The following is a 19,380-nucleotide window of genomic DNA, read 5'->3' on the forward strand; positions in this document are numbered from 1 at the left end:
TTATCTTTTTATTATGGAACTATGTAACATCAACCTAGAGATAATTTAGTATTTAATTTTCCTGATAAGATTTTTATTCCTATTTCAATTATCCCTAATTATACCACATCTTTTGCACACATCTCCATTCTTTCCTGTAGTTCGTAGTCTCAAACATTGTATCTCACAGTCCTACCACCAGCAAATGTCTAAGACACCCACTAAAGCAAGGTCACTACTTAGCACTAAGTATTTTATTAATCTATTTCTTTAGGTTTCTAGCATTTATATGCTGTATCTTGGCTTTTCTGTCCCTTCCATAATCTGTCTGACATATGGCTTGATGGGTCAGAATTCCTTTTTTCTCATCCTCATTCTTATATATTTGAGAAAGACAAATATAGACAATGATAGGCCCACAACCAGATGGGAGCATTTAGACACTCACACATGTCATAAGCCCAGGTGTACTTTCTGGGGTTGGATAACACACCTGGAATATATTATGGGGGGGGGGCAACAATAAAATCAACAACTCTCAAGCTCTGGAAGTAAATTATGTAACTAGATAATATTAACTCTCCAAGGGAACTCTTTTCTTACCAGTCTATCCTAGTGCCCAATGGAAAGAATAAGAAAACTTAAATGTCTTGAATCTCCTGCCTGCCAGTTTACTCTCTAATACCTATTCAAAAACTTTTTCTTAATTTCGATTCAACAAACATTTATTAAGCACCTATTACTATCATGGAAACATACCACACACTGGGAATGCAAAGACAAAAACTGAAGCAGTCCTAGCCCTTAAGGACCTTACATTTTCCTTCTTTCCTTCCATTCTTGGAACATGAGGGGAAGGCCAGAAAGGGGATGAATCATAGAGGACTGAATAAAAAAAATAAACAGAAAAAAACCACTGAAAGAATATTTAAATTTCAGTGAAGTGCATTACATGTTTCCAATGAAAATGACTTAACCATGATTCAATTAATTGTGTCCCATGACTTTTCCCAGATTTTTCTAAAAAACAGTACACTTTTGACTTCTGTGTATTAAAATCTACTTGATATATTTATATGTACTTAATTTTAAAAAACCCAGCGTTTGATAGCGTTTCACATTTTAATACCATTTAAGGGTTAAAAGCCATTTCTTCACAAGAACCCTATAAGATAGCTAGTACAAATATTATCATCATTTTACAGATGAAGCTACTGACCCGAGAGAGATGGAGTGACTTGTTTATAGTCACACAGCTAATAAGCAGAGAATCTGGACTGGAGTATAGGCCTTCAAACTCGCCACTCCTTTGCTCAAAAACCTCTCATGATTCTCTCTCCCTCTGTTGCTTATATGGTAATGTAAAAACCTTTCCAGACTGTCATTCAAGATTGTCTGTAATTTGGCCTCAATTTGCCTTTCTAATCTAATCTCCCATTATCCTGTGCTCCTAGTTGTTTCTCGGACACCATTTATACGTTCTCATTTTAAAGCCTTGGCTCGTGTGATGTTGCCTATTGGGAATTTACATTTCACTCCCTTCAGAGTCTGACCTAACCCATTCCATCCTTTCTTCAGAACTGCTCACATCCCAGCTTCTCCATGAAGCCTTACTTCAAGGCTATAGAGCACACTCACTGCTCCAACCTCTTAGTCCCTATAGTCCTAACTGTCTCTACCATGAGTACTTTGCTGGATCTAAGAAAAATCCATTGATGTGGTGATCTAACACTGGAAGATCACAGCTCACTCATGTCTTCTCATTCTATATTGCTCTTACCCATATCCATTGTATGTGTGGGGGTATTTATTATTCATAAGATACTTTAAGCAGCCTTTTCTTTTATTTAATTTTCATATGTGTATGCCTTTCCTTCCCCAGTTAGATTAAAAACTCCAAGGACAGAGATCTTCTTTCTGCATACCCATCTTCAGCCTCTTAAAACAGTAGGAAGTTCAATAAATACTTACTGAATGGATGAATATATATATATATATACCTATATATACACACACACATGTACATATATATGTATATACACACACACACAGCTTGTATACAGGGTACAGCCTCTGCTCTTTTAAACTCAGCTGGCCTAGCTGCAAGATGGCAAAACAGATGTTGTTTGGTGAATTACCTTGGAAAAACTATACACGAAGAGAGTATATATACACACATATATGAGCCTGACTCCATATCATGTATTACTGCACAGAGACAAAAGCTTCTTATGCTTTGACTGTATGTTTGCAAAGAAATGGTGATGAAAGCTTTCATCTTCATGATTGTATGAACTTCTCTTCTCTCTTTAAAGGTTGCATTATCACAATAATATTCACCTCAGTGGGGAATTGTGAGTCTAATTAATTAAATGTCTCTACAGCGATTGGAGATCATAGATGAAAGGAGCTATATAAATGCAAATTTTCATCATTCATCATAAGCACTCTGGGTAAAACAGGTTTAATATCTTTTCATGTTCTTTTTTTAGGAAAATGTTTCAAAGAAAGAATATTACTTACTGCCTTCCCACGTACAATATAAAAGATTCAAAGCCCCCTCCACCCTCTTCCAGTGCTGAAGATGAAAGAAAGCATAGGCTATTGCTTCACTGTCTCCTCTCTTCAGAATATGTTCTGGGGGTAGGATTAAGCTTTTCATTTCTAGTAGGTACTGAAACAAAAAAAAAAGGCAAGAGACAGATGTGTTAATATACAGCAATTTGGAATTCAACAATGTACACAGAAAGATCAATTTCCCTAAAGTACTATTCACGAGTATTTCATCAAACCTGAAATCTCATTTAGGACATTTGAAGGCAATTATTGAAACATCCAGCCCTTCCAAAGCTTGTTGACAGATGGTTAATGTTGTAGAAGTCTCCTAGAGTGGGGGCCAGAGAGAATTTCAGGCATAGATCTCTGATCAAAAGAATAATTAGACTTAGTCACGATAAAAAAAGAGAGATTAAGTTTGGATGCAATTATAGGTACATATTCGATTTTGTAACCATGATAAAACATGTAAAATAGTCATATATAAGCTTAAGGATCATATGACAAAACTAACCACTGTAAGAGACTTACACTGAACAAGAGGGACAGCGATTGAGTTTAACCACACAGATCTGGCAAAGAGAAGGCTACAGTACTTTTATCTATTCTAAACTGAGCTATCACTATACTGCTGGTGATTCCATCTTGCCTCCTTGTGTCGCAGCAGATAACCTCATATCCTAATTTACTGGGAAAATTGAGACCATCAAAAATCCTCTTGATTTCTTCATCATTCTCTCCTCCTCTCCAGTCTGAGGAAAGAGCTAATCCTTCAAACTGTCAAAGCAGACTTCTCGACTTTTGCTCTTTGTCTAATCTCATTTCTTCTCTAAGAGTCCGACTTTTTAGCCACTCATTCTTTCATCCTCGATATGTTCCCATCCACTGGCTCCTTCTCTGCTGCCTACAAATATATTTAAGTCTTACTTGTAATTAACACTCCCATATACACCACTTTTCTCTTGATTTTTTTCTCCTTAAGCTCTCATCCTATATGTCCCCTAACCTTTCATTGCCAGACTCATGAAGAGTTACACTCCACTTCCTTACCTCCAGCTGGACTTTCAACTTCTAATCACTAGACTTTTAACTGCTGAAACTCTCTTGTCAAGTAACAATGATCTCCTTGCTACTAAATCCAAAGGACTTTTCTCTGTCCTCATTTTTCTTAATCCCTCTATTTTGAAACTATTAAGCATAATCTCCTCCTGAATATTCTTTTCTCCTTGGTTTCTATGACATGGCTCTCTCCTGTTTCACCTACCTGTCTTACCACTGTTCTCAGTCTTCTTTGCAAAATTATCATCCATCTCCTTTCCCATTAGGGGCACCTGTCTGGTCCCCAAGGCTCTTTCTTGGGCCTTTTCATTTTATAAATTCTTCTTCTTGGTCATCTCATCTGCTCCCATTAATTTTATTAACAATGCAGTTTACTCTCAAATCTATTATACATCCAAACACTCTCTCCACACAGTTTGCTATCATTTCCCATAGACATTTAAACTCAGCATATCCAAAATTCAGTTCTTGTTATCTTCACCCCGATCTTAAAACTCCTGTTTTCTCTGAACTCTGAATTTTCTGTTAGGAATATTGCCACTTTTCTAGAAATTATATTCGTAACCATGGAACCATGTTAGAGCTAGGGTTCTTAACCTTTTTTGTGTCATGGATCCTGTTGGTAAAGCCTATGGACCCCTTTTCAGAATAATGCTTTTAAATGAATAAATACATAGGGTTACAAATAAAACCAACTGCACTGAAATAAAGTTTACAGACCCCTAGAAATCTATCCCCAGGCTAAAACCCTTTAGAGAGTCTTCCTTTTCTCTTCCCATTTCCAGCCACATTCATATCTTTTCTTATATTTTCCTCCTTGTCTTTCTTTACTCAAAAGACCACCATTTTTATGCAAAGCCCTCATGACTTCTTGTCTGGACTACTGTAATAGACTTCTAATTGGTCTCTCTTTTTAATCTCTCCTCTGTCTCATAGATCCCTCACCCAACTTACAAAATCATTTTCCTATAAAGCATATTACATTAATATCCTCTTCAAAAACCTCCGGTGCTTCCATATTGCCATAGAATAGAAGTACAAATTCCTTAGGTGACACATCACACAATTAACTCCAGTGGAATTTGCAGTCCACTCAAATGTTCAAATCTTTTTTCCACAGAAGCTGCTGTCTAACACTGCTTCTCTGGGGTTCCAAAAATCAATTTAATCACTGTACACACTTACATTTATCCCAGAAAGACACAGATACACTCTGAAAGCTGCTCTGCAAAGGCCAGTCGGGGGGGGGGGTAAAATTTTCCATTCTTGGCATCAAAAGAAAAACTAGTCACCCAAAATATTGCAATAGGTGCTGGAGATACAAAGATTAAAAAAAATGTAAGTTTCGTGAGGGTAAGAACAGAGTCAATCCAATATAACACATACAAATGAAGTCATGTAGAATGGGATACAGCCAAAGGAGATATCCAAAAGTGTTCTAAGAAAATTTAAGAAAGAGGAGAAAAAGCCCTTTAAGCTGGGGTAGAGGGAAGGGAGAGAAATAAGAGAAGGTGGGAAGTAGCTGAGCCATTCATTAGGAAGCCCAGAGGCAGAAGAATGTAGTAGGCCTATATGGGTAACATTTCGTAGACACATTTAGTTGGAATAAAAGGTAAGTGAAGGAGAATGACATGAAATAAAGCCATAATGGTAGGATTATGACAAGGTCAAAGCTGAAAAGGCCTTGAGTAACCAAGTCTAACTCTTTCATTTTCAAGATAAGGAAACTGAGGCAGGTTGTGAATAGCCCCAGATCACACAGGAAATAACTGACTGAACCAGGATGCCAGCACAAGACTTCTGGTTCCAAGTCCTGAGCCCTTTCTACTATACCACACAGATTTCAAAGTGGAGTCCAATTGTGGAGGCCTCTAAAATAATACCTTATACATTTGTAAGGCACTTTAACATTCTCCAAGAGCTTTATGTGTGTGGTGCCTCACAGCGACCCTGTGAGGTAAAGATTACAGACATCATGAAATGCAGGCTCAGGGGGTCAAGCGGCTTGCCCAGGGTCACAGCTAACAAGTGTCTGAAGCAACGCTGGAACCCAGGTCTTCCTGACTTCAAGACCATTACAGTATCCACTCTACAATGGTTTTTTCCCCCTCATGCCAGGTTAAAAAGTTTGTGTTTTATTGCACAGTCAAAAGGATCTCACTGAAGGTTTTTTTGTTTTGGGGTTTTGTTTGTTATTTTGTGAGGCAATTGAGATTAAGTGACTTGCCTAGGGTCATACAGCTAGCAAGTATCAAGTATTTGATCTGAAGCCACATTTGAACTCAGGTCCTCCTGACTCCAGGGTTGGTGCTCTTTGCACTGTGCCACCTAGCTGCCCCTCAATGAAGGTTTTTGATCAAGGCGTGCAATGTTATATGATTGGGTTCAAATAAGAATTTGATTCTGACATTAAGACCAACTTAACTACAAAAATTCCTGTTTTCATCACTGTGGATACTTCCTGGATTTATACATATCACAACTCTGGAAGCTAGGCAAAACACTGAATAAAGTGCTGGGCACAGCATCAGGAAGACCTGAGTTCAAATTCGACCTCAAACACTGCTAGCTGTGTGGCCCTGGGTAAATGACTTAGTTCTGTCAGCCTCAGTTTTCTCACCTGTAAAATGCAGATAATAATAGCACCTGCCTCCCAGGATCATTATGAGAATCAAATGAGATAATATTGTAAAGCAACCAGCACAGTTGTAGGCACAGAGGAGGAAATCAATAAATCTTTCCTTTTCTCTCCCCACTTTTTTCTTTTCTCCTTTTCTTCCTTCCTTTCTCCCCACTTTCCTTCCTTCCTTCCCTTCCCCCTTCCTCCCAACCTTCATCCCTTCTTTACTTCCTCCCGTGCAAAAAAATCTTCATGAGTTGTTTCAGCCAAAAACATTCATCACCTGGTGGGCCATACTTTTGTATGAGGCCAAGGTTACTTAGCTAGGCTGGTCCTCAGATGGCTGTACATCTGAGAGCCTGGGGAGAAGGGGATCTGTGTTGTATCCAGCAGGGCTTGGGGTTGAGGCTGGTGAGCTCTGGATGTGGTCCTGGTGATGGTGGAGGCTTGGAAGATGTCTAGTCATAGTTCATGAATCCATTGGTAGAAAGCAAGCTTGAGTACAAGGACTAGTTTTTGCTTTTTCTTTGTATCCCCTGCATCTATTAATAGTTACTGATTCAGATTGGATGGGTAGGAAGTGCTAGAGAATGCACTATGCTGGCATTGCTTTTGGGAACCCAGGGTCAGCTCTAGACTATGATAAAGCATTAGAGAGTGGAAGTCAAGACCAAACATGAAAATAAAAACTGGCTCATCTGCTCAAATTTTAAAACAAGTTAGATTTGGAATTTATGAGAATCAATCAGAAGCTAAATTGAAAATAAAATATGCTTTGCTTTCTGGTCTCATTTGGTTTGGGAAATACTTATTTTATGATTTTTCATGAGAATCTGTATGTGAAGAAACTGTTCTTTTAGTCTAGTGAACTGACAAGCATTAAGGAAGGGAACCTATGTATGGAGGAAGAGGGCCTGGCACCAGTAAATGGGGTGGAGTCTATATAAACGTGGGGGCCAAATAGAATTTGGGAAGGCCCAGTTATTTAGGAAAATTGTTTGCAAAATAATGTTTTTGAGCCTCTAGTAACATACAACCCCCCTCCTGAAATATCACTCCCCCAAAGTTTTAGGATCCATGCCCAAAGAACTAGTGTTATAAAACTAACCAAAGCAAGTTCACACCACGAAAACTTAACTTCCTTCTCATCATATGGATTTTATGTCTAAACTAGGCTATGCCTATAAATTAGATTTATATTCCTGTATGGTTCCAAACACAATGTTGGCCCTAACCAGATAATGAAGACTAATAACAACAATGTGCTATTTTTTGGCTAAAGTTAAAATGCCTGGCACGATCTGTTCTCAACATGTGTAACATTTAAATTGGAAAAGCATGGAACAACATTTCACATCTTACATGTCAAGAGAAAAATAAATGGAAGAGGGCAGATCCCTATCCACAAGTATGCAGAAATCAATTAGAGTTACCGAGGCTTGAAAATCAGAGAATTCTATCTGCCTGTCTATAATAACTATCTGGCTCCGACCAGCTAGACTTGCATACCAGCTTATTTGGTCTGCCATCTTTCTTCTCATTTTCTTCCCAGATTCCCAAATAACACTGCTCTTAAAATACAGTATTTCTAAAGGATTCAGAAGCAACTTTTCAAAATGTATTTATATCAATATCCTCTTCCCCTCCCCCCAACACTCAAAACATTTACAATGAAAACCGACAACTAAGATGGTGATTTCTAAGAGTTAGGAAATGGTTTACTCCTCGTTGCTTGGAGGCAGGACTAGGGGGCCTCTGAGGCATCTTCCTACACTAAGATCTGATGATTCAATAAGGACGAGTTAAAGGAAAATCACATTAACTTTACCCTTTATGTATCTATCAATGCTAGAGAGTTAATTTCAAATTCTCAACGGTCTTTTTACTACCAGCAGTAAATTAAGTCAAATTAAGACAAGATGCAATGATGAGGGGTGGGAGGTGGGGGGTGGGGATGTCAATTCAAAAGACATCTGAGGAACATTTTTCTGCTATAAGCAGATAATCTGATAAATTCTCGGATTTCCTTGCTGGAGAATTTTCTTTCTCTAAAGGTAAAGAAAATGATCAGAGGTGCTGTTACTCTAGACCTAATTATGATAATCAAGAAAGCAGCTGGCAAAGTGGAAATGCTAATATATACATATATATATATATATATATATATATATATATATATGTATATATATAACCTTAGACTAGAGGTATGAAATATGTGGCCCACAACACTCCCAAATACAGCTTGAACCAGATGAAAATGTAATTGCGAAATATTTGACAAAATAAATAAAAAATAAAAACAGATAATATTGCTATGTGGTTTTCTAAGTTAATATGTGGCCCACAAGGCTCTTTGTATGGTTTAAATGAGGGTCCCATTTCTATCTGACTGTTTTAGACAACAGAAAAGCAGATTCTCAGAGAGAAAAGATTACAGGATCATAGGAATTAAAAGCTAGGAGAGATCTTAAGAGAGCATCTTGAGGTGACAGAAGCAGTGTGATGTAACCAAAAGAATATGTGATGTGAGCTCATCCTCTTTGCTGGTTCCAGTCTCACAGTAGAACTGCCCACTGAGCATCCATCTGGATGTCTCCTAGGGATCTCAATACATATACCCAAAATGGAACTCATCATCTCCCTCACCAACTCCATCCTTCCAGTCACTGAGGTTCTCAACCATGGAGTCATCCTGGACTCTTTAATCTCCCTCATCTTTCACATCCTGTTAGTGGTCAAATCTTATCTCTGTCACCATCATATCTCATCTGTCCCTCCATTTACACAACTAATCCTTCTGAGTCTCATTTCTCTCCTTCACAAAATGGGGATAAGAACACCAAAGTAATGAATTCACAGGATTATTGTGAGGCTCAAATCATGAAATTATATAAAATTCTTTGTAAACCTTAAGGGGAAATGTTGTTGTTGTCCTTATCTAGGTCAATAACTAATGTTACAGAGTTCAAAAACACTGATGACCTTCTTTCCTCGGATACTCTCTTCATTCTGGGTTTGTGTGACACTACCGTTTCTTGGTTCTTCCACCTCTTTGACCACTCTTTTTCAATCTACTTTGGTTCTTTGTTTTCCTTCCCCCCCCCCATAAATACAAATAAAAATAAAATAAAATAAAACTCTCCTAGAGTTCTCTTTTCTTTCTCTACTCTCTCCCATGGTAATTATTCTATACTCCCATGAATTTATTTATCACCTTAATGCAGGTACCTCCCAAATCCACATCTGGAATTTCCAAATTATCTCCCCTCAACCTCAGACCTACACCCTCAACTGGCTGCTTGTATATCAGTCTCCATGGTGGGAATATTCCCCCAGCCCGTCCAACTCGGTATGTCCAAAACTAAATTTACCATCTTCCCTCCTAAGTATGTCCTTCTCATCTTTACCATTTCTTTGACACACCACTGTCCTGGTTACCTGGGCTCTATATTTCAGCCACATTTGACCGTTTCACCTCTCACATTTCATTAGTTTCTGATGTCTTCCTGATCCTACCTCCAATATGTCTCTCTCACTCATCCAACTTCTTTCCATCAAACTCCCACTACGCTCATCTTCTCTCACTTTGACAATTTTAATAGCTTCCTGCCTCATTTCCTTGGTCTAAACTTTTCACTCTTTAATCTAGTTGTCATACAGCTAACAAAATAATTTCCCCGAGTCTGGCTGTGTCAAGCTCCTACTCAAAAACTTAGGTAGCTCTTTACTCTGTCTAGGATAAATACAAATTCCTTAAGCTGGCATTTAAATTCTTCCATAATTTGGCCCCAAGCTACCTTTCCCAACACGTTATCATACTATTCCTCTTCAAAAATTCTAGCTAAATTGTAGTTTCTACTTGTTCCCTAAAATGAACAAGCCACATTTAACCTTTAACCATGTGTTTGTGCTGACTTTGTGTCATGAGTAGAATGCAGCACTTCCTTCTCTCCCTTCTGTGAGAATTTAAATTTAATCTAAAGCTCAGCTCAAGTGCTGCTTTCTATGTATAATCTTCCCTGGTCCTCCAATTATGAAAAGTGTTCCTTCTTCCTCAAACTTTCCCAGAACATTTTAGCCTGAATTCTCTTTCCTCTTTCTTCAGTGCAGTATCACTGACTTTTCTTAGTGATCATTCCTCATGTTTCTGGGTATTGTTACCAAGTCATCTGTTTGAAGTTCACCACTGTCTTGTGAGGAGCAGTAAATATACTCCAATCTTAAAGAACATTCCTGAAGCAAATGGGATACCAGCACCTTCTGGGGACAATGCAAGCTATATAGCATTTTATGATTTTTCTAGTGATGCTAAGCAAAGGTATAGAAGTTGAAGTTTAGGTGTTTTAGAAAAAAGTATCTGAACATTTGATTGTTAGAGATACTATGGTGTAGCTACCACAAGGACATTTAAATCAAATCTCTTTAATAAAGGTAGGTTAAGGGCCTGCTATGTGCTGGCATTGTTCTAAAGAGCGCTGTGCTAAATGCTGGCCAGACTTCAGTAGTCCTGAATTTGACTTTTTGTTGGTGTTGCGGCTTATTTAATTCGAGCCTCTCATAGGCACTCATTTGGAAAGGTGTCCCTATGCTTATATTAGAGAGCTATGAGCATGAATTTAGAGTCAGTTGGGCCTAGTTTGCATCCTAGTTGGGCACTTACTATCTTTCCTCATCTATAAAATGGAGATAATACTTTATTTTGCAAGACTGTTGTGCTCAAATTATGGTGTGCCAATTAGAGGCAGTTTGATGGGACAGTGAAAAGACCACTGGGTCTGAAGTTAAGAAGACCTGAGCTCAAGTCCAGCCTTGAACAATTATCAGCGGTGTGACCCTGAGCAAATCATTTAACTACCGATTGCCTCAGTTCCCTCAACTGTGAAAATAGTGATAAGCATCTATGCCACAGGGTTGTTGGGAGGATGAAACGAGATATTTGTGAAGCACTTAGCACAGTGCCTGGCTTAATAAATGCTTATTCCTTCCCTTTGCCTTCATGTTGCTTTCAAATAAGTTTGAATGGTAATATCATGTATGCTCCTGATCAGGGAGAAAAAGGAACATTTTCAAAAGAAGCCACTGTGGCTCCACAGGCAGCTCTGAATTGACCTCAGATTTTAAAAGGGCATATACAAAAATTAGACAACAGAGGAATGTACAACCAAAGATGCATGGGAAAGATAGTCTCTAGTTATTGAAATTCTCTCAACCTCGTTTAGTTTTCTAATTTGTAAGATGATAAAAATAATAGCTAGCATTTATGTAGTGCTTCAAGGTTTATAGAGTACTTTGAAAAGATCACTTCGTTTGATCCTCACAACAACCCTGGGGGGAGGTACTATTGCCATTCCCATTTTACAGATGAGGAAACTGAGGCAGACAGATTTTTTTTTAAGTGACTTGCCCAGGGTCACACTCCTAAGCACACAAAACTGCAAATCTACTATGCACAACTTGCTATTCCTTTCAAATATACAACAAAATTATCAAATAAATTTCTTTTTTTCTCTTCCCTTCCTCTACCCTAGAGATGGCTGCCATTAGACAGACAGACAGACAGACAGACAGGCACAGGAACTATATATTCTATATATTGTAGATCAGATTTTGTTAATTATGAATATTGTTATCTTAGCTATACACATACATGCATATTCACCTTATATATTCTTACTGGAACTCAGATTATAGGTCTAAGAGCTAGAAGGAACCTTAGAATAAATATACTCCGATCCCCTTGGTTTACAAGAGAGGTAGTGTGACACAGTAGACAGAGAAAATGGATTTCAAATTAGGAAACCTAGGATCAAATCTCACATCGTTGGCTCTGGGAATGGGGCACATACTTTGTAAACCAGAGAACACAAAAGACATGTGAAGTGTTATTCTATTTGAGATAGGGCAAGGGAGGTCAAGTGGCATGACCAAATTCACATAAGTAGCAAGCAGTGAAAATAGAATTCTTGGGGTGAAATCCAGTATTTCTTCACCACCCACCATCTTCCTTTGAACCGAGCTAGCCTTCTGTTATCATATGCCATGTAGTCACAAAGTCAACCTCTGTTCTGACACCAGCTACATAGACCAACTTTTCATTTCCCATATTGTTCTTTCTCCTCTGAATTAATGATGATCAACCAGAAGACGTGGAAACACAACCTCTGCCACCAAGTCCTTAGTTTTCTAGCTGGTTCTTCAAAGTCAGCGGAAACAGAGTCTAAATTTCTTTTCAAAGTATAATTAATGTCCACGTATATGGGCAAAACTGGGCCACAATGGTGCACTTGATGAGTCTGCAAAGATTTTTTTCTTCATGATGAAAGACAGTGAGTCCATAAGATAGCATTACTCATAACAAAATCTGATCTACAAACAGCTATCCCTGTACTCTTTGTATAGCATCATCAACCAGAATTGTGGTGGTACAAATTCAAGTGAAAAAAGCCACGTCAGAATAATTTTTTGAATGTTGGCTATGACAGACATGAACTGAATGACCTCATCTTGTCTTCTTACCTCTTCAAGGGCAGAAAGGATGTATAATTCCATATTATACACATATGTTGCTGGAGGACCTCAACAACTTACTCGCTCATTCTGAAAATGATTCTGATGGAACTGAAGGTGATGTTAAATTACCCAGATTTTGATCAAATGTTTATATCTAATTAATACATATGTGGAGAGGAACTGGCATCTTCTATGGAAAAGGATTTGCTATTTCTTCTTTCCTCAAGAAAAATCCAATTCGGTGTAATTCAACTCAATTCAATAAACATTTATTAAGCATTTGTTTTGCACTAAGCTCTATGTTTGGTAATGAGAATATAAATATGTAGAGACGACACTGGTCCAGACCTCAAGGAATTTACAAACTACATGTACATACATAATAAATAAAGCAATTAAGTTTTCTAAGAGAACTTCACACATATTTTCTCACTTGATCCTCTAATTAGTGTTCCCTAAACCTTTCTGATTATGTACAGCTATCAGTTTAAAAGGGGGGGATGTCCCCCTGAAGAGCATGTTTACTAATTTACAAATTATATGCATGCACTATTATATCAATAATTATGTATACTATAACTCTTACAAAAATATAAATTAGAAAAGGACAAGATAAAGATGAAATAATATTTGATCCAAATGTCAATAGGGAGTCATTGGACTTTGTTTACTAGGTGAGTGATAGGGTTAGATCTGTCCTTTAAGAAAATAGCTTTGGAAACTGTGTATGAATAGGATGAACTGGAAGGGACTTGAGGTGGGGAGACCAATGAGGAGGCTATTTAAATAGTCCAGTAGAGAGGTTATGAGCTCCTGAACTAGGGTGGTGGCTATGTGAATAAAGAGAAGAAGAGAGATGTCAAAGGTTTTATGCAAGGAGAGCTTTGGCAAATGGCTGGATAGGTGAGGTAAGAGAGGGTGACAAGCACAGGATGACAGCAATTCTGTGAACGTGGGTGGGTGTTGGGGTATCAGGTACATGTTTCTGTGTTGGAGACAAGCCCCATAATTGGCTATCTGAGGGACAGCGGAGTATGATACATATTTTTATCCTCCAATTGGCTGATCACATGCACCATAGGTTCAAGCTACAGCTTCCACGTTAGAGATCACTGATCAAAACCATCCTGTGAGGCAATATCACAGGAATCATCATCCCCACTTTGCAGATAAGGAAACTAAGTATCATAATGATTAAGTGACTTGCCTAGGATCTCTCTGCTAGTAAGCATCCAGGGCACTGATTCCAAGTTCAGCTCTCTATCTCTTAAACCAAATGGCCTCAAACAAATATGTTAGGTGCAAAGGAGAGGTCCAGGTAAAACACTAAGAGAAACTGAGGCGAGACCCCTTTTATTTGGTGTGGAAGTAAGTGTGGAGGACATAGATAAGGAAGACTCTAGGAAGTATGAGCCATATAAGCTGGGCCTTGTAGGAAGAAAGGGATGTCGATGGGCTGGGATGAAGGATGGTGTGTTCCGAGAATAGGGAAAGGCATGAATAACCACTTAGTGGGAGAAGGCAATACAAGAAACTGGAACAGCAAATAGTTCACGTCATTTTAAGAAGAATAGACAGATGAAACCTAATGAAACCTTGTTAATCATCGGCATACCTTGATTCTGTGTGATTGGCTTTTTAAAAGAACTTTCTCTTGCCTACAGAACATCAATGACTTAACAGAAATACATTGCTGGCTTTTTTCTATCACTGGTAGAAATTTGAAGTTATCCTATGTTCAGTAGGTCTAGTGATCTAGACAAAGAAATGTACTCAGTGTCTTCTAACTGTTTGGGATTCTCATAAATAAGCAACTTGACTATTTTCTAGAATAGATATTAAGGGTATGTGTGGTAAATGTCTAGGAAAGGAATCAATGACTACAAAGAGACAGCATGACTTCAAGAACAGGTCATACCAGCCTAACCTCATCTGTTCTTTGGACTAGATTACTGAATTAGTAGATGTGGGGAATGTGGATATAGTTTACAGAGATTTTAGCAAAACTTTTTATAAAGCATCTCACACTATTCATGTGAAAAAGATGGAGAGATGGATGGCCAAACTCAAGGAGGAGCTGTTAATGATTCAACGTCAACATGGCAGGAGGGCTCTAGTGGAGAGATCTATGCTTGGCTCTAGCTAATTAACATTTTTATCAGTGACTTGAATAATGGCATAGATGATATGCTTTTACGATCTTCACCACACACACACACACACACACACACACACACACACACACACACACCCTGTTGAAAATTAGAATTAGAGCTGGCTGGGGGCAGCTAGGTGGTGCAGTGAATAGAGCACCGGCCCTGGAGTCAGGAAGACCTGAGTTCAAATCCGGCCTCAGACAATTGACACTTACTAGCTGTGTGACCTTGGGCAAGTCACTTAAACCCAATTGCCCTTCCCCCCTCCAAAAAAAGAAAAAATTAGAGCCATAAAAAAAAATATATAAGAATTAGAGCTGACTAAAGGTGATGGGTTCCTCTTTCCTAGGATTCTTTAAGAAGAGGCTTGGCAAACACTTTGGGGGGTATATTCTTTCTGTGTATGGGTAGGACTAGATGTCTGCTGAGTTTCCTTCGAACTCCCCAATTCTCTGATTCTCCAACAATGTCTATTAGAATTCAGACATTCCAGAACAGGATTTTTTTAAAGGACAGAAGGAACTTAGAAGTAGCTTTAATACTGACTCTTTGTCTAAATTACAGATGAGCAGGCTTTTTTTCCTCTATGGAAAAAAAAAACTAGAAAATCATGTTTAGCTTTTTATGGTGATTTCATTGTAGTTTTGTTGATTTATGAGATTACTCTCCATCAGTCCAGTGACCAAATTTTCATCCCTTGTACCCTTTGCTAGCCAACAGAGATATGCTGAATAAGCAACAATGGGTCAATCAGAAGCTTTAAATGGATTATTAGTAAGCTTGGTTCTAAGGCATGTGTGGGACTACTCTTTTGTTTTTGGCAGGGCAATTGGGGTTAAGTGACTTGCCCAAGGTCGCACAGCTAGTACATGTGTCAAGTGTCTGAGGCTGGATTTGAACTCAGGTCCTCCTGACTCCAGGGCCGGTGCTCCACTCACTGCGCCATCTAGCTGCCCCAATGTGGGACTACTCTTAAAAACAGTGATTAATAAAGGAAAACTGCCCCAATATCTTAGATCTAGGGGGTAAAAAAGAAATTGAAAGAATCTACCTATCACCTCCTGAAAGAGATTCCAAAACAAAAACTTCCAGGAATACCATAGCCAAATTCCCCAGCTCCCAGGTCAAGGAGAAAATATTGCAAGCAGCCAGAAGGAAACAATTCAAATATCATGCAGCCACAGTCAGGATTAAACAAGACCTAGTTGCTTCCATGTTAAAGGAACAGAAGGCTTGGAATATGATATTCCAGAGAGCAAATGAGCTGGGATTACAACCAAGAATTCCCAACCAGTAAGACTAAATATAATCCTTCATGGACATTCAATAAAATAGAAAACTTCCAAGCATTCCTGATGAAAAGACTAGAGCTGAATAGAAAATCTGACATTCAGAGAGAAGACTCAAGACTAGCCTAAAAAGGTAAACATGAAAGAGAAACCACAAGGGATTCAATGTGGTTAAACTGTTTACATTCCTTTATGGGAAGATGGTACATGTAACTCCTAGGAACTTTATCCTTATTAGGACAGTTAGAAGGAATCTTTATAGACAGAGGGGACAGGTGTGAGCTGATTATGTTGTAATGGTCTTAAAAAAAAAGAACATAAGGAGAAGAAAGAAGGATGAACTGGGAGAAGGGAGAGGTAAAATGGAGCAAATTTTCTCACATAAGGAGGCATGTAAGGAAGAGCTTTTATCATGGAGGGGAAAATGCGGCAGACAATGCTTGAACCTCACTCTCATCAGAATTGGTTCAAAGAGGGAAGAATACATATACATACTCAGACGGGTATAGAAATCTATCTTATCCAAAAGGGAGACCAAAGAGGTAAGTGGATAAGAGATATGGGGTGGGGGATAGTGATGGAAAGGCACTTTGGGGGAGGCAGTAGTCAGAAGCAAGACGGACTTGAGGAGGGACAGGACAAAAAGAAGGATAAACAAAGGATGGAGGGAAATGCACAGTTAATCATCATAAATACGAATGTGACTGAGATGAGATAATCTATAGAATGGAAACAGAGAGCAGAATGCACTGGAAACCAGAATCCAACAATATGTCACGTACAAGAGACATACTTGGGACAAAAAGACACATACAGAGTTGAAACAAGGGCTGGAGCAGAGTCTATTATGCTTCTGCTGAAGTGAAAAGGACAGGGCTAACAATCGTGATCTCAGACAAAGTAAAAGCAAAATTAGACCTAAATGAAAGAGACAATCAAGGAAACCACATTTTGCTTAAAGGTCCCATAAACAATGAAATAATATTTTAAAAGTTAAAGCAAGTTTCTCTGATAAAAGCCTTATTTCTCAAATATATAGGAAAATAAGTCAGGTTTATAAAAATAAGAGCCATTCCCCAATTGATAAATGGTCAAAGGATATGAATAGGTAATTTTCAGAAGAAATCAAAGCTATCTATAGTCACATAAAAACTAAAACACCAATTCTTAGAGAAAGGCAAATTAAAACAACTCTGAGGTAGCATCTCACACCTATCAGAAATGACAAATGCTGGAGAGGACAGGATAAATAATATCAATAGAATGGTCTCTTGAAGCAAGATTTTTTCACATATACTTCAAGTCCATATCCTTTATACATACTCAATGATACACAATTTTGGGGAGCTCTTATAGTTAGCTTATTTGGTTGGTACCAGCTTAGAGGGCATTGTCTAGATAGAGGAAAAAACCAGAGATAATGGAGATTGCCTAATTGCTTTCTTAGGAAATAAGACTAAAAATTGGTTTCTGCTCCCTTTTCTCTTAAAAAAAAAAAAACAAACAAAACTTGGAGCAACAAATTCAATTTTTAAAACTTTATATTTAAAATAATATTTCTCAAATGTGCCACTGATATGTAATATCAGAAAAAACCTAGTAAGGACATTTTAGTTCTGTTTTCATGCTTCAAGCATTTTAAAATGCTAAGACCCACTACATACTGTTTCCTAAATTGGATTAAGAAACAATTTCATACTCTGTCAATCAGCTTTATGGAGATGCAAAGGTAGGGTTGCCACACTGTTTGCATGGAAATAAAGCTTTCATCCTTATAACAATGCCCTACAGACACTTCATCACCACACACAATTACCATGATGTCTCTCCCTTGACAAGCAAGCTTTCTGAAATCCTCATGAAATGGGAATCTCTACATTGATGGGTGAGATTCTTTTATTCCCTTGTATAATTTTTTTGGAAATACACTTGTGTCATAAAACTGTTTTTCCGTACTTTCTTCATTCCAATAGCCTTTCATACACCCCACTGCTAAATTTTATCATGAAGATAACCCCTATTCAGTATCCAATTCAACTTCTTATAATTTTATTTCAATCTTGATCAGTTAAGTCAACAAACTGGGACTGCCCTAGGCCAGCCAACCTTTTAAGAAGGCAAAGTTTATTTGGGCAGTTCCTTCATCCTCCGTTCCTTAACAATTCCTCAGGCATTAGTGCCCACATGCTGTCCCATTAATCCCTAAGGTATGCCACTGTGGCATCTCACTCAGTGTACATCCTAGTGACAATGTTTGAGTCTCAAGATACGATAGTTAGAAAAACAGACTAGCTAGTTGTCTAAAATGGAGTCACACACTTGGTTAATTGTAACAATCCTCCACCAATAGCTCCTCTCAGCTGTTCTATCTGGTAGCCAACTAGCTCCAGGGTATCTGTGCTCTCAGAACCTGATTCTTATTACTGAGATGGTGTAGGTGGCCTGGGAGAAAGGCATGCAATCCACATCCCAGGATGATCAGGAGCCCAGGATATTGGCTGAATGCAAGCAAAATCTATTCTCTTATTCCTAAATGACTTACTCTTATCAGTGCTTAATTTTTCTCCCATATTTTTTAGCGCAAGAGGAAATTATCTCAGAGTGCAGCTATCTTCTTTCTGCCAGTGTCTATCTGTGTTTCTATCTTTTTTTTTTTCTTCTGATGTCCATCCATGAGGCTTACAGAACTATCAAAAGCAGCATTACATGGGAGGTATTTAGGGTAGAGCACTCTTTCATAAGGACATTGCTGAACCCTGGCACGGGTGAAACAACAAACTAGGTCCCCATGTCCAGGGATTAATGATACTAGGGGGACTTTCCCATTTCAAGGATTAAAATTTATTTATTAAAAAGCTGTGCAATGCCTAGTGCCTGATACAGTTGTCATCAATGTTACAAAAAAGTTCATTTTGCTGGAACAAATCTTTTTTGTTTGTTTGTTTTTTTGCTTTTTGGCAGGGAAATTGGGGTTAAGTGACTTGCCCAAGGTCACACAGGTAGTACATGTGTCAAGTGTCTGAGGCCAGATTTTAACTCAGGTCCTCCTGACTCCGAGGCCGGGGCTCTACTCACTGCGCCACCTAGCTGCCCCTGGAACAAATCTTAAAGAAATAAAAAACGGGCTGCTTGTATTCAGGGCAAATTTCAATACACATAACAAATATCAAGATGTCCATACATCATTAATTCCATTATCTGACTGGATAGA

The 19,380-nt window shown here is 38.3% G+C and overlaps 1 protein-coding gene across 6 annotated transcripts in view; it reads right to left on the reverse strand.

Annotated features, from left to right (window-relative positions):
• The window catches only part of ST7 (suppression of tumorigenicity 7), a 291,352-nt gene that overhangs the window by 21,895 nt on the left and 250,077 nt on the right, over nt 1-19,380 (reverse strand). For all 6 annotated transcript variants that reach the window (XM_036759845.1, XM_036759844.1, XM_036759849.1 and 3 more), the window contains one exon: nt 2,503-2,653. In XM_036759845.1, the coding sequence (XP_036615740.1) occupies nt 2,503-2,653 (151 nt within the window). The remainder of the gene's footprint in view (nt 1-2,502; nt 2,654-19,380) is intronic.

Source organism: Trichosurus vulpecula, chromosome 5, assembly GCF_011100635.1.
Source record: "Trichosurus vulpecula isolate mTriVul1 chromosome 5, mTriVul1.pri, whole genome shotgun sequence".
Lineage (NCBI taxonomy): Eukaryota > Metazoa > Chordata > Mammalia > Diprotodontia > Phalangeridae > Trichosurus > Trichosurus vulpecula.